The 16430-nt window shown below is 39.3% G+C and overlaps 1 protein-coding gene across 1 annotated transcript in view; it reads right to left on the reverse strand.

Moving 5' to 3' along the window:
* Window positions 1-16430, reverse strand: part of SLC1A3 (solute carrier family 1 member 3) — a 52882-nt gene that overhangs the window by 17628 nt on the left and 18824 nt on the right. The window contains exon 3 of the mRNA XM_058171323.1: window positions 9745-9882. Coding sequence (XP_058027306.1) covers window positions 9745-9882 — 138 coding nt within the window. The remainder of the gene's footprint in view (window positions 1-9744; window positions 9883-16430) is intronic.

The following is a 16430-nucleotide window of genomic DNA, read 5'->3' on the forward strand; positions in this document are numbered from 1 at the left end:
AGAAGAAAATGAAAAGAAATCAAGTTCTTAGGATCTTATTTGAAGAAAGATTGAGAATGTTAAATTAAAAGGAAGGAATATAAAATTGGCTTGTTAGATCAAGGTTAAAATAGACATATTAGCTCTGGTAACCCTTAATGGATACTGAAATGATGATGCTTTAAGGATTTGTTTATAGATAAAAGATGGGATGTGGGAATTTGCTGCATTTACTAACATTATTGCAATGCTCTCTACATGGGGCTGCCCTTGAAGTGCACCCGGAGGCTGCAGCTAGTCCAGAATCCACCCTAGAGAGGTGGTAGTAACTTCTAAAGAGGGAATTCAAACCAAGCAATCAATCCTTAGACTAATTTAATCAGGGGTCTTCCAGGCAAATCCTATAATAAACGCAAGATTGAGACCTAGGGAGGTTAGCTTGGAGTATGGATTTCTGTACAGTAGATTTTGGTGCAGCAAAAAGGTGAACTTTGATTTTGGAAAGCTGCAAACAGACTAAGGGTCCAGATGGATTTGAAAAAAAAGATTTTGGAATTAATTCAAAGAATGCTTCCTATAGGAAAATGCTTAATAATTAAAAGGGTTACACAAATAGTAAATCAAGTGAGTGACCCGGATAATTTCCCTATATTAGATTTGCAAAAGAGACTTGTTACAGCTTTGCAGATTTCTGTGAGAAAGGACAAGAAGAAAATGAAAAGAAATCAAGTTCTTAGGATCTTATTTGAAGGAAGATTGAGAATGTTAAATTAAAAGGAAGGAATATAAAATTGGCTTGTTAGATCAAGGTTAAAATAGACATATTAGCTCTGGTAACCCTTAATGGATACTGAAATGATGATGCTTTAAGGATTTTTTTATAGATAAAAGATGGGATGTGGGAATTTGCTGCATTTACTAACATTATTGCAATGCTCTCTACATGGGGCTGCCCTTGAAGTGCACCCGGAGGCTGCAGCTAGTCCAGAATGCAGCTGCGCGGGTAATAGTGGGAGCAACTCGTTGCTCCCATGTAACACCAATCCTGCGCGGCTTGCACTGGCTTCCTGTGGTCTTTCGGGTGCGCTTTAAGATTTTGGTCACCACCTTCAAAGCGCTCCATGGCTTAGGGCCCGGGTACTTACGGGACCGCCTGCTGTTACCTCATGCCTTCCACCGACCCGTACGCTCTCACAGAGAGGGTCTTCTCAGGGTGCCGTCCGCCAAACAATGTCGGCTGGCGGCCCCCATGTGCAGGGCCTTCTCTGTGGGAGCTCCTACGCTCTGGAACGAACTTCCTCCTGGACTACGTCAAGTGCCTGATCTTCGGACCTTTCGCCATGAGCTGAAAACGCACTTATTTATTCAAGCGGGACTGGCATAATATTTTTAATATTTTTAAATTTTTAACTGGGGTTTTATTATTTTAGGGTTCATAATTTTAAATTTTAAATTTTTAAATGTTGGCCATTTTTTCTAATATGCTCGGTTTTAAATTGTTGTTTTAATTGTATATTTTTGTGTTTTTTATCTTTTGGCTGTACACCGCCCTGAGTCCTTTGGGAGAAGGGCGGTATAAAAATTTAATAAATAAATAAATAAATAAATAAACATTTGCTGCAAGTTACTACCAATTCTGATGAATGGGAAAGCCATGTCTCTCTCTCCATATATATTTCATTTCTTTTTCTTTACTATATTCTTATTTTTATATTTTCTCTTCTGCACTTTATATACTTTTTTTTTAAAAAATATATTAGTTTTTATCCTAACTACAAATTTTAATAAAATTACTATTAGAAACATAGCAATGTCCCACTAGCGTATTTAGCTACTCGTGGAAACTGCTAGGGAAAACAACTGAACGAATTGTAACTCATCTGGTTTCACTGAAATTAAATATTAATGAAGGTACAAGTAGCCTATATCCATTTAATGCATGTCATGTACCTTCAGCTGTTATTTCATTTTATCAAAATTCTATGTAATTTTGAGGGGTTTCCCCCTTCCACTGCAAGGAAATGTTATTTGTTTTTACATGTTGCTACCTTAAATATACATTTTGTTATACGCATTTTTCCGAAGTGTGGATTTTTGCTTCCTCGATATTCAAGTTCTATAAAGATTCATTGGTCTGGGAAATACTTGGAAAAAATGCTAATGAAATGATGCAGCCTGGCAAATGGCACAAACTGACATGTAATTAAATTGTAGCTGAAAAGGAATGCAGGATGGAATTAAATCACTGCCTTTTAAATCAAAGAATAATAAATACAACCAAGGGATTCCTGTAGTGCTCCCTAATATTTCAACCCCACACCGAAAGCAAGTATGTACTGCATACATACAGGAAGAGCAGCTCTGTTGCTAGCTGAGGATAGAAGTTAAAAATCTAACAAATCTGGAAGCCATGAGATTAAAGGAGATTGTTTTGCCTAGAGTAGGGATGCATCACTTTTCTAAGATTAATGCTTAAGCATCCACAAGTCTGATGGCGTTATCAAAGTGGGGACAGCGGAGTTGCTCAGCTGCAAAACAAGCTCTGCTCCTTTTGTACATGCGTGCAATGTCACAACACATGTACAAAAAGAGATGCTGCAGCATAATGCTGGTTTTATCTTTTGCAAACCTCCCCATTCCCCCCTGGTTTCTGCAAAGGGTACCCTAATAAAGAGTTGACAGTGTTTTTAGGAAACAAGATGCTGCATCAGACGGACTTTTAACACTCTTGTTTGCTATTTTATATGTATGCACACTAGGTCTGCGCAGCTCGTTGGATTCACTTTTCAAAAGGTTCAGAGCATAAATATAACACCTCTTTCTAACTCTCTTAAAGCAAATAAAGTCTTGGTTGAATAAAAAACATTGCACCGTCCCAGTGACAAGTGATGGAATATAGTTCTTAACTACAGTTAAAAACAAAACAAAAACGAAACGTACCCCTGATTAATCTAATTAGGATGTTTTAGATACAAATAAAGCTAAATAAAATAAAGCTAAATAAGCTTTCTTAAGAGATAATCCTCGAATTACATCCATAATGGAGTCTGCCCATCACAGATATAACTCGTGACAATTTTATAGCCTTTTCTGCATCGGTTGTTAAGCGAATGCTGTGGTTGTTACGTGCACCCATGGTTTGCTATGGGCAGCTTTGGCTGAAAACTGGAAGTAAATACCAGTTTTTGGCAAAACTGTCATAAAATATGGCCATGAACAGCTTGCTGAATGCCCAAAGTACATTCATATGACCATGGCGGAGAGAACCATTGGAACTTCGAATCTGGGTCGTAAGTGCTGATCTGTCAAAGTCTGTCAAAACTTCAAATGATCACTAGGTGACTGGTCGAAAGTCAAAGACGACCTGTATCTTGTAATTCAGTTCTTAGGGTAAGTCTGAGGAAGTAACTTGTCCGCCTGTTCGTTTCCATTTCAGAATTTGTCACTTGTATCATGACCACTCAATTTTACTCCATTCCTCAGATTTGGCAAAACTACCTCTGACTTCTCGGAGATTTGTGGAAAGTATTTTCTTCAGGCTCAAAAGTTATTTTGTCTTTTGCTGTAACTTCTCACAGTCCTTGATGCTGATGCCAGGTTGCCCAGTTGGAATAGCTTAATGTTTTACAACCTTGGAAACTTTAAGATGGGGGTGGACTTCCACTGCCAGAATTCCCCAACCAGTCTTGCTAGCTAGGGAATTCTGGGAGCTGAAGTCCACCTATCTTAAAATTGCTGAGGTTAAGAAATATTGGAATAACCTATAAACACACACAGAGACACACACAAACCCTGATGCCCTTTTTCTCAGAGCTGCATCCCATTTCTCTATTCTCAACTTTGCAAGCGCAAAGCAACACAATATTTCTAGATATCCAAGCCAGTGGCACATTTCCTGTTCTTCACATCTGCCAGAATAGGAGCCTACTGTGTGGGCTGTTTAGATACCACTTTAACTCTTTGCATTATTCCATCTTTTCCTCATGATATTGGAATGCACCACACAATATGCTTTTTGAAGAGAAACTAAGGGAGTAATTTATCTTCTTTATGTGTGCTAAGCAGAGCAGGAGGTAAGGACTAGCAGGGATTCACAGCAAGCCATAGAACGGTGATTAGTAACAGCTGACAGCCTTGAACCGAGTCTCTTTCTCTTTGGGTTGCCTCATTGTAATACCAGAGCACAAAGAACTAACTGTCCCAATGCCAAGAATCTGAAATGAAGGCTCACAGAAATAGCAGCCCAAAATTTTTCAGTAACGAAAGACAGCCAATACCTGCTTGCTAGAGACCTGAAGAGACCATCCTTTGATGGATGCGACACTTAAATCAACCTGTTCTCCTATAAAGGCATTTCCCCATATCATTAAATGGCTTAAAATGGCCTTTTCTGGTAGCTGGGATATGAGTCGGGTGAGGATATGAAAGTAAATGATGTATAATCAAAGCCCATTAGCTTCTGAAAAAAGGACTTTCACTTGATGATTTTGCTGGATTCCTTAATGTTGAAGTAACACAGTGATTTAATGAGAGGGAAGTCCATCAAAGTAACTTCCCAAGCCAACCAAACTTCTTGAAGCATAGCAAATTAGCAGGAAAATCTTTTTTTTTTTGGTCTGAGGTAATACATCTGCAACATTTTCCCAATCTGTTACAATAATAATAGATTTAAATCTGTTTAAAAGATTAGCAGGTTAACTTGGCTAGGAAACACCATTCTTTTTCTCCCAATTTATCCAACCACAGATATGGTAAATGCTCAGACATTATAAAGTGTCTTTTACTTAAGTAATGCTTTTCTTCATTGCTCCATACATATTAGCCCTCCAGTGGTTTCATACGCCGTGCTAAACCATGGTTTATTAATGCTTTGTAACTATGCCACAACTGGCTGAATATTGTTCTAGGCCACTGTTTCTCAAAATTTAGTAACTTTGTGATGTATGGACTTCAGCTTCAGGAATTTCCCAGCCAGCATGCCAAGTTTAAAATACACTGTTCTAAGCTAATCTAAATAAAACATTGTTCCAGGTTGATAAGAAATAAGTATCAAGAACTTCCAAATTCACCAGAGTTAAGAAAGGGCTACACATTTGTATTATTTTTTAAAAAGCCCTTTCTTCAGAACTCAAGTTTTAAAAATATTTACGAATATCCACACCACCTCATATCTTGTTTTGCCCATTGGGCAATTCAGACAACAGGAAAATGATAGCCAATGGCTAGTAGGAATTGGGATAAGAAGTTAACATTTTCAGAAATATTATGCTCACTCTGATTGGCTATATAAATATTGACTTCCTGTCCCTCAATTTATATAGTTTGGTGAGACGATCATGTGCTCCTTTGGGAACATTCTAAACACTGAGGGTAAGTTTATTACCAATTTCCCACGTCTGCAACATTTGAATGTGGTAGCAAAATGGAGAACTTATTTTAGTTTAGAGGCCAAGGAGATTCAAATGTTATTTCCTTCCTTCCAAATTTAGGGACTGGAACGATCAACAGTGATGATGATAATAGCACAAGGAAGTTGGAAGTTGGAAACCAGAATGTAAGGCAAGCGTTGAGATGCATTCCAAAGAGACATGAGCCATGAAGCTATTCCTCTGTAAGAAGGCAAAAGGTTACAGGGTCAAATGCAAACCAGATCTCCAGGTTCACAGTCAGCCACGATGTTTTGACCTCTAGAAACACAGGTCAGTGTTTATAGCCTTGGTGGAATTCCTGGCTTAAGGCAGCAGAAGAAAAGTCAGACGAGGCAGCTAGACTGCATAGAGTAGGGGTGTCAAACTCAAAGCCTGGGGGCCGAATTTGGCCCATGGGGTACTTAGATTTGGCCCATAGGGCCACCCTGGAAACAGCGAAGAACCGACCTGTGGTGCTTCTGCCACCAAAAATGGGCACCTGAGTTCCATTTTCAGCTGCCAGTGCCTTCTGCAACCCTCTGCCTCAGGAGGGCCATGCTCCATTTTCACCGGCAGAGAGTTGCAGGTGGCCCTGGCAGCCGAAAATGGAGCTTGGCAGCCAGTTTTTGCTGGTAGAGCACTCGGGCCACCACAGGTGCCCCCGACAGGAGTGACGTCGAGCTGGCCACACCCATCCCGGCCCCCAGAGGTCAAACACAACCCTGATGTGGCCCTCAATGAAATCGAGTTTGATATCCCTGGCATAGAGAAAGAAGTTTAAATGCATAATGGTGCTCCTGTCTTCCTTTGAACAAGGAAGCAATGTCCTAAGCATGCCTTAAGTTCCCCGCTTCCTAAATGCATCCATGGCACAGAATGCAAGACAGAAGACTAGATTAAATAGCTCCTTGGCCTGATCCTACAAACTCTGCTGATCGTAGGCTTCTACGGCTGCACCGAAAGGGGAAGATGGATGCTAAAAACCACTCACAGTGATTGGCTAGTAAAACCACAGGAAGTGCCAGAGAAGGTGAATAACACCTTAAGCCTCCTACTATGGGTACAATACTTTGAACTGGAGGAGCTAGAATTTATAAAGAAGCGGATGCAATAAAGTTCACAGTGGGAAATCTACTTGATTTAATTGAATGAATTACTTCCACAAGTGGCAAATATTGTCGTATAGCAGATGCTGGGCATAAGCTTTTTGTGTGTGTCTGCCTTAGTGTGTTGTGTGAGACCAGCCTATGATTTAGTTCTAATGATGCTCAATTCTGCTCTTCTAACAGACTTCTGGAGTTCTAAAGCTGATTCTGGCTATGTTTATGTATAGTTAAACTTATGTAACCATCAAAGATGTAGCAGTTACATTCACATAATACACTAAGCTTGGTGTTAACCTTGGGTAGGGCTTTTTGGCCAAGTTTGTTATCTATTGGGTAAGTTTATAATTCAATGTACAACTTCAACTTATGGCCACAATTGGGATGGAAATTTCCACCATAAGTTGGTGTATTTGTAAGATGAGCTATCATGTAACAAGACCTAATTTTACAACTATCTTTTACTGCTGTTAAGCAAATCACTTCAGTTGTTACCATATTTTTTGGAGTATAAGACACACCTTTCCCCCCCTCCCAAAAAAAGAGGGTGAAAATCTGGGTGCATCTTATACCCCAAATGTAGCTCTGCCCAGCTTCTCAAACGGAGGTTTCAGAGACTGAAAAAAGCATCAGAAATGGAGCTTCAGAAAAAAAGCCCCCAAACGGAGCTTAGAAAAAAAAGCCCCAAATGGAGCTTCAGAAAAGAAGCCCCCAAACAGAGCATCAGAGGCTTTTTTCCTGAAGTTCTGCTTTGGAGGCTTTCAGAGGCAGAAAAAAAAAGCAAAAAAAAAAAAAAAAGCAAAGCACAGAGCTCACAATCAAGGAACCTGTTGCTAAAATTCACCTCTGGGAACAGCTGATTGAGGGTATTCCGGGAGGCCAATCCACCTGCCAATCAGCTTTTTTCTTATTTTCCTCCCCAAAAACTAAGGTGCGTCTTATACTCCAAAAAATACGGTAAGTGAATCATGTGGTCATTAAGCAAATTCAACTTCCCCGGTTTATGTCTTTTGTCGGAAACTGGGTGGGAAGGTTGCAAATTGTTATCACATGATTGCAGGTGATGGTGCAACAGGTTGTGAATGTGAACTGATTGCCAAGCGCCCAATCTTGATCATGTGACTGTGGGTGTCCCCTTGTTAAGTGCAAGGGGAGGCCATAAATTGCTTCTTCCAAGGCTGTCCTAATTTTGAACTGTTGTTAAACAAATGGTCCTAAATTGAGGATCAGCTGTATTGCATGAACCATCTAATGCTTAATAATTCAAAGAACCTGGTTCAGAGTGTGACTGAAAACAATCTCTGTCTCACATAGACTCCTTCTCCAGGGTAAACACTATTTTTCCAATATCCAAGAAAAAGCTTCCTTCCTTCTCCAGCAGTTGCTTTAACTAGGATAATTATAAGTCACACAAAAACAGATTCAGCTTTTACCACTCTACTTTATATCTGTAATTTTAACAACTTAAAAAAAAACTAATTATTTTCAAATTGTGCCGGAGACCATTTTAGCCATGCTACATATCTCATTCTCCTCTTAAATAATAAAGCACGGATATGAGGATTGTACCCACCCTTCCTAAGAATTAAAAATGGTAAAAAAAAAATAAAATGGCTACCTGAACATTGTGGCTTGTACAGAAAACATACACGGTCTTAAAACAGCATTAGGATCTTTTCATCTAATGGGCTCACAAAACCCAACAATATTATTATTATTACTTTAAAAGTAATCTTCCCTTTCATTTGTTTTTTTTTCCCTACTCTAAAAATCTCCAGTGTTTTACTGGCAGTTATACTCTTTCCTTCTTAGCTCGCATGCCAGTGTTTTTCGGAACTGAAATGTGCCTAAGTTACCCATCTGTGTTTGTGGAAGGAGGCAGTGGGAAATCCATACATTACCAGCTGCTTTCAAATAATTCCAAGTTACCTTGGGGGTCCCTTGATAGAAGGTAGCCAATAATATGAATAAACATCTTTCCCTGTAAAACAGGACCCTGAGGCCAACTCCCGGTTTCCGAGGGTTTTCTGCAAGTATTCTCCGAGGGAACCTGCTACAGCTTTAGTTTTATATGCATTTTGGTTGCAAAACTGTAGGGAAATCCTTTATTAAAAAAAAAGTTGTAACTCAAGAGTAATACACAGGAGATAAATAATTATCCTAGTTAAAGCAGTAGTTGGAGAAGGAAACTCTTTCTGCACCTCTAGAATAGTGCAAAGTGGCCTCTGTAGGAAGGCTGAAGATCACATGGGCGGGGCAATTTTTCAGAAAGATGATCTTTGGAAGAAGTAAGAAGAACAAAACATGACAGGGCAGGTAGGAGGAGGCCCAAGCCTGTGTGAGACCTGACAGGACAAGAAGCAGGCCCAAGACTATGCGATCTGGCAGGGTGGGAAGCTTTACAGAGGGCGGCTACACAGGGAGGTCCTGGGAGGCCCAGCAGAAGGTCTGTATTTGCCTTATACACTGTATTTGCCTTATACACTGTAAGCCGCCCTGAGTCTTCGGAGAAGGGTGGGGTATAAATGTAAACAAAAAAAAAATGTATGATACTTATTTTTTCTTTTATTGTTCTGTAGTGAGTTTTAATTGAATATCTGTAAGCTGCCTAGAGCTGCCTTTGGTGAGATGGCTGGCATAGAGGTCAAGTAAGTATGTAAGTGAATAAGCAAGCAAGCAAGTAATAAATTAAAAAATAAGCAAGCAAGCAAGGTGTAAGCCAGGGCTTAAAATAGAGTTTTGCCCTTCGCCAGGCTTCTCATATCCCGAGGTACCCCATTCTCTGCCTTGAGGTACCCCATTCTCTGCTTAACGATCCGCGCAGTTACTTAATGACTGCAACTGGGAGAGTCAGGACTTCAGTCATTGAAAAAGGTTTAACAACCACGACTTATGACATATCACAACAAAGGACTACCTATAATGATTCACCTTACACTTGTAATCAATTAATAAATGTTTTATCTTAGTTTTTAACTGAAGTTGTTGGAAACTGAATTTCAGCTTCTTTATGCAAGCAAATATTCTCCCACAGAGCTCTCGTCCTTTCATTAAAAGAGCTTATTTTTGATCTAATAATCACTACCATGTATTGATACGCAACAACATCACATTCTAGATTCTTTGACAGGCCTAGAGTATATCCTTAGATACTGTTTTTTAAACAATACACTTATACACACAAAGAGTAATGTTAAACTTGAATGACAGTAGTAAAACAGAAAAAGAAATTAGAAAATAATTTACACCAGTACCTGTTACTAAGCTGGATACAATGAGAGGCAAAACCAACATTTGTAGCATTCTCATTAACAATTCGCCAGGGAAGGAAAAATATTTCACTTCTCGGTAGCTGAAGTGATAGGATCGGAGAGAAAAGCCAAGGATGATACCTAAGAAAAAAGAAACCATGGTGCTTTATTCTTCTGCAAGCATTATTTAAACACATACATTTGGTACAGCTGTAACTGACAAGAACATTCACAGAAACACTGAGGGCAGAACTACAAATTCTCATCAGTTTGATGTTGGCCGCAACTGAGTTTGTACATAATGGGGTTTGTGAGGCAACAAAATATTCTCTGCTGAATTATCTAGCTCTCATGACTTCCAGAAAAGAAGGAAATAATGTAAAATTGATCTTCCTGAGGTATGAATGTGCTTGGACTTCACACACTTAGGGCTTGCCTGAAGAGAAATCCTCACATAAACTTTTATTTTCTTCTGAAAACTTGATGTATAATCGAGCTATTGACCATTGATTATCATTGTACAACAGTAGCCAAAATTGTGGAAACCTTTTGAGGAAAGTGTATTTTTGAGGTTTGATGGCTAATAGCACCACTTTTTTGGGGGGAGGGGACTTTCAAAATAATCCTATTCCTCTGCTGGAATGGCCTGGGAATAGCCCAGACCTTAACCCAATTGAAAATCTATGGAGCCGACTAAAAAAACTTGTTAGTCAGAAGCGACCCAGCAATAAAACCCAGTTAATAGAAGCAATCATTCAATCTTGGTTTCACATTATAACAGCTGCAGAACTAAAAGACTCGGTTCACTCCATGGGAAGACGTTGTAAGGCCGTAATTCATGCTAAAGGTTACCCAACTATTAACTGACATGGTGATAATTTTTGTATATCTCATTTTTTCTACGTGTTTCACTTTTCTTCTTTATACTGTAACTGCTATTCTAATAGAAAATCCTTCATAAAAGTTATTGCATTACATTCTTGATTAAATTATCTTTCCATTGATATATAATTTTATGGTACTACTCCAAAAAAAAAAGGGGGGGGTGTTATTAGCTAGTTTTAGAAAATACACTTTTCGCAAAAGGTTGCCACAATTTGGGCCGCTACTGTACACATACTCTTTTCAAAAGTCTACTTTTCAATCAGAATGTAGAGTAACCCATATACTGACGGCGCAGTCTCCTGTGCTATTCCGAACTCCCATGGAGGATTGTGAAGTTTAATTCCCATCTAATTTGGAGAGAATTGCAAATTCTGCATGTCATTCAATTCTGTTTGTGTTTTAGGAAGAAAAACAGTTCTCTCCATCCTTTCTTTTGATTGGAAATGAGGGAAGGGCCTTTGTAGGCCATTCATGGTTGTCCCTACTTCCTTTCCATTGACCACAGGAACAGTTGGTATGCAGCTGTACAGTTCTGAATGAACGTACGACCGTTTTATTTTATACTCTTCAGCAGCTGAGCCAGTCTTAAACAAAAAGGGGACTTAAAAGAGCACATGTGAACTCATGCTTAGTCTGAAATTATAGTACCATTCTTTTCACTATGAGTACAAGGAGTAACCCACACAAAAATGAGGACCAGTTGGGTGAAGTGAATGAGTACAAACTGGGAGACCATGAGAACTCCTTAGGCATGAAGTCTTGTCTTAGGCATGAAACCAGCTGGGTGACCTTGGGCCAGACACCCTCTCTCAGGGCAAGGAACGCAATGTCAATGGCAAACCACTTTTGAAAAACTTTGGCAATAAAACTTCAAGGACTACTCTATGCAGTTTCCAGGAATAAAAAACAAACAAACTTACTCCAAGGCATCAAACCACAAGATGAGCAGCATATAAATTTAATAAATAAATAAAGACATACACAGACCCCCCACACCCCCCCCAGACACACACACAAATCTCCATGCAAAGTTTTGGAACTTTACAAATTCCTCTCTGTGTTCTTGCAATTAAAATACCAATTCACCGATGAATTGGTATTGTCTTGAATTTCATTAAAGGCACCATGTTGGTTCGACAACAGAGCAATGACTGCAGGTAAAAAAAAAATAACAAGCAAGGCTGATTGGAAATCAAAGGGCCTCTGGTATAGATTCTATGTAGATGTAGAATACCCCTCCTCTACAAAGGTTTAAGTTTCCTAACAATTTGTGAGCCTATCTGTGGAACAAAGCCCACTAAAAAATCTCTGCAGGTTGTTCTGCAGGTTTTCTCCTGACTTTTTACATGGGGTGGGGGGAGAGAGGAAGCAAGCATTCAAAAAGAAGATGGGGGTGGGGGGTGGGAGCACATATTTCAAAAAGACAAAGAAATTCTAACGCCCTGAATTTTTTCCAGGAGAACGATAGAAACTGTCCAGGTATGCAGTCTAAACAGAGACAAAAATGAAAAAGCTTGCAAGATGCAGCTCTGTATGATCACCAAACCCAACCCAGGTTTTTGATTCTATTTTGTACATTTTCATGTTAAAAGGGAAATACAAATGCGGAATTCTGAAATGCAACTCTAATTTTGTTACTAAATTTAATTAATAATTTAAATCTTTTGATGAGAGACATGCAAAATAACAATATACGGAATATACTGTTATTGCATGACAAACCTACAGATGTCAATACTAATCTTAAGTAAGATAGGTTGCATTATAGCAGTATTTTTCAAACTCAGCCACTTTAAAATGTGTAAACTTCAACTCAGCTGGAAGCTAGCTGGAGAATTCTGGGAGCTGAGATCCACACATTGCTAAGTTTGAAAAACACTAGTCTATGGCATTTAAACTTGGAACAAAATAATATCGATATCCATAGCACAAATGTCAAAAATTGCTTTCTTACTATAATTTGCAAGCCAAAATAAATGAAAAAAGATCAAAATGACAATATTTTCATAAAAACAGATTTTACATTTGTATCCTTAGATTGCAATAGCACTCAGACTTATGTACCACTTTATAGTGCTTTACAGCCCTCTAAGCGGTTTTACAGAATCAGCCTATTGCCCCCAACAATCTGGGTCGTCATTTTACCCACCTCGGAAGGATGGAAGGCTGAGTCAATAATTGTTTCTTGCCCAAAGCACTCAACCAATAGGGTATCTGAATATTGATCTGTTCATTATTATTGTGTGTTCCCACAGAGTTAAAACGCTGGAATTTACCCATTATTTCTTGCTTTAAAAATTGGGTTGGTTTGTTTTTTTAAAATTCCTGCCTTAGCATTATAAAGTAATGCTTCCAAACCTAGATAAATTATTTATATTGGGTAAAAATGATTTTTTTTCTTTTGGTAACGACACATTAACCTATTACCCAATCACAATAGGGCCATTGAAAGTGACATAAAGTGTTTTGCCCACACTGGGTAAATAGGACTCTTTTGATAGCAATTTTGATTATGGAAGGAAAAAAACTTGGGAAGCTTTGATTTAAAGAAATGCCCTTGTCTCTCAGAGGGTAAATCAAATCAAGAAACTGAACAAGATTTTTTTCCCCTCTTAAACTAGACCAGTGGTAGTCAACCTGGTCCCTACCGCCCACTAGTGGGCGTTCCAGCTTTCATGGTGGGCGGTAGGGGTTTTGTCCGATACTGAAGCACTTTCCTTTTTTTTAATTTGACTTTTTTAAAAATTTTCATAGCATTATTTAAAAACATTTTCATTAGGTTTTCATAAAATTCCCTGTGACAATTTAAATTTCTGAAAATATACTATTTGTATCACCCGCACATAATTTAGTTCGCGTTACGTAAGTGAAACTAAATGGCGCTATAATGTGACCGCAAACAAAAGAGCCTCGGCCCAGAATAGCTCATGCATCTCCCCCCACACCACCCAGCTGTAACAGACAAGCAGAGCTGGTAGCCGGCACACATTCACCCCAAACCCAATCCACGATGCGCGAGAGGCATGCACAGACAATGATACATGGCGCATTACTGTGGAACCAGTGGGCGGTTAGAAAATTTTACTACTGACAGAGATACAAAAGTGGGTGGTAGGTATAAAAAGGTTGACTACCCCTGAACTAGATAAAAGGAGATACCTGACTCTAATCAGATACAATAATATACATCCAGGGGCCTTTTTCAGTACAGGTAGTTCTCAACTTGCAACAGTTCATTTTGAGACATTCAAAATTACAATGGCACTGAAAAAATGACTTATGATCATTTTTCACACTTATGACCATTGCAACGTCCCCACGGTCACGTGATTTATATTCAAATGCGTGACAACTGACTCACATTTATGACGGTTGTAGTGCCCCTGGGTCAGGGGATCCCTTTTGCAACCAGCAAACGTAAGGTGGAAACCAGATTCACTTAACAACCGCTGTTACTAATTTAACAACTGCAGTGATTCAGCTAACAAATGTGCAAGAAAACCTCTAAAAAGGGGCAAATCTCACTTAACAGATTTCTCACTTAGCCAACATAAATTTTGGGCTCAATTGCAGTTGTAAGTCGAGGACTACCTACAGTCCTTCGTGAGATTTAAAATGTATGAGCAGAAATTTGCTGAGCGTCCCCCATCCACTTCATTTACATTTATCAGATATATCTGGGGAAATGCCAAGGATTCTTTTGCTTATACAGATGAAATCAGTTGAGAGGCAAAAGGTTTGGGATTCCCGACTTGTGCTTCCCCTATCCTGCCACTATGAACTGGCCCCACTGCCATCTAACATAACGAAGGAGGAAAGCTTGATACAGCACCTTTGATAGAGCAGAAGTCAAATTCAAATTCAAATTTTTATTGTCAGTGCACAACTTATGTACAATGAGATTGGTTGAAGTCCCTCAGTGCTGCACAAAGCTTGATAAAGCCGTATCTGCTCGAAAGCTCTCTGTGTGATTTACAACTCTTAAGAGCCAGCTTGATGTACAGAGGTGAAGTGCTGAACTAGACATCAGGAGATGCTGAGACTTTGGATAAGTGCAAAGAAGAGCAGTGGCGAAATCTGGATTATTTTACTACCAGTTCTGTGGGTGTGGCAGGAGAAGGATACTGCAAAATCCCCATTCCCACCCTACTCCTGGGGGAAGGATATTGCAAAATCTCACTCTGGGGCCAGCCAGAAGTGGTATTTGCCGGTTCTCTGAACTACTCAAAATTTCTGCTACCGGTTTTCCAGAACCTGTCAGAACCTGCTGGATTTCACCCCTGAAGAAGAGCAACTAAGATGATTAAAGTCCTGGAGACAAAAACACAGGAAGAATGGTTGCAGAAATTGGGTATGGCTAGTCTAGAGAAAAGAAGGACTAGGGGTGACATGACAGCAGAATTCCAACATTTGAGAGGCTGCCACAAAGAGGAGCGGGTCAACTTTTTTTACAAAGCACCAGAAGGGAGGACAAGAAACAATGGATGGAAACAAAATAAAGAAAGAAGCTACTTGAAATTAAGGAGAAACTCCCTAACAGTGAGGACAATTAATCAGTGGAACAGTTTGCCTTCAGAAGGTGCTTCATCACTGGAGGTTTTTCAGAAGAGACTGGACAGCCACTTGTCTGGAATGTTATAGGGTCTCCTGCTTGAGCAGGGGGTTGGACTAGAAGATCTCCAAGGTCCCTTCCAGCTCTGATTGATTGAATTAGATGTCTCTTGGGCATGGAAGCTGGCTGCGTAACTTTGGGCCAGTCCCTATTTCTCAGCCCAACCTGCCTCATTGGGGTTGTTGTGAATGGTAAAAAACCGGTAATCCTTGTCCTACAACCATTCAACTGTTCGAGGTTACAAAGGATGCCCCAAAAGGTACTTATAATCCAGATTTGAAGTTCCAACCCCTCCCTGGTCATGTGAATGCATTTTGAGATCTCTGCAACTATCCCACATTTATGGCTTTGTGCAGTATCCTGTGGTCATGTAAGTGTGATATTATTCCTCCCATTATTAGAAACTACTATTGATGAAGCCTAAAATTGTATTTGCATTGTTTGCAACCACATCTCAAGGGTGACTCATTTGGACATATTTGCTGGAAATTGGCCTTTACTTCTGGTTTCTGACAAAAAATGTCCATAGTAAAGAATGGATTTGCCACGTTTGCTTAATGACCGTGTTCACTTCACTACTGCTGCTTCCACTTAATGACTTGCTAAAAAGTTGTAAAATCAGGCATGATCATGTGATAATTTGCTGAATGACCAGCATGACTTATGACTCTAATTGTGGGCTCAATTGCTGGGTCCAAAAGGATTGGGACAAGGATCAAATAAATAAACTCATATATCACTGTTTAAATTATTAATTTAAATTTAATTGAATTAGGTTAACTAATCACTGATCATAAACTCAGATCTTTTCTAGTTTGTAGGTTAGAATAGAATAGAATAGAAGAATAGAATAGAATAGAATAGAATAGAATAGAATAGAATAGAATAGAATAGAATAGAATAGAATAGAATAGAATAGAATAACAGAATTGGAAGGAACCTTGGAGGTCTTCTAGTCCAACCCCATGCTTAGGCGGGAAACCCTATACCACTTCAGACAAATGGTTATCCAACCTTTTCTTAAAAACTTCCAGTGTTGGAGCATTCACAACTTCTGGAGGCAAGTTGTTCCACTGACTAATTGTTCTAGCTATCATGAAATTTCTCCTTAGTTCTAAGTTGTTTCTCTCCTTGATTAATTTCCACCCATTGCTTCTTGTCCTGCCCACCTTCTCCAAAGGTGCTTTGGAGA

Source organism: Ahaetulla prasina, chromosome 2, assembly GCF_028640845.1.
Source record: "Ahaetulla prasina isolate Xishuangbanna chromosome 2, ASM2864084v1, whole genome shotgun sequence".
In the NCBI taxonomy this organism is placed as follows: domain Eukaryota; kingdom Metazoa; phylum Chordata; class Lepidosauria; order Squamata; family Colubridae; genus Ahaetulla; species Ahaetulla prasina.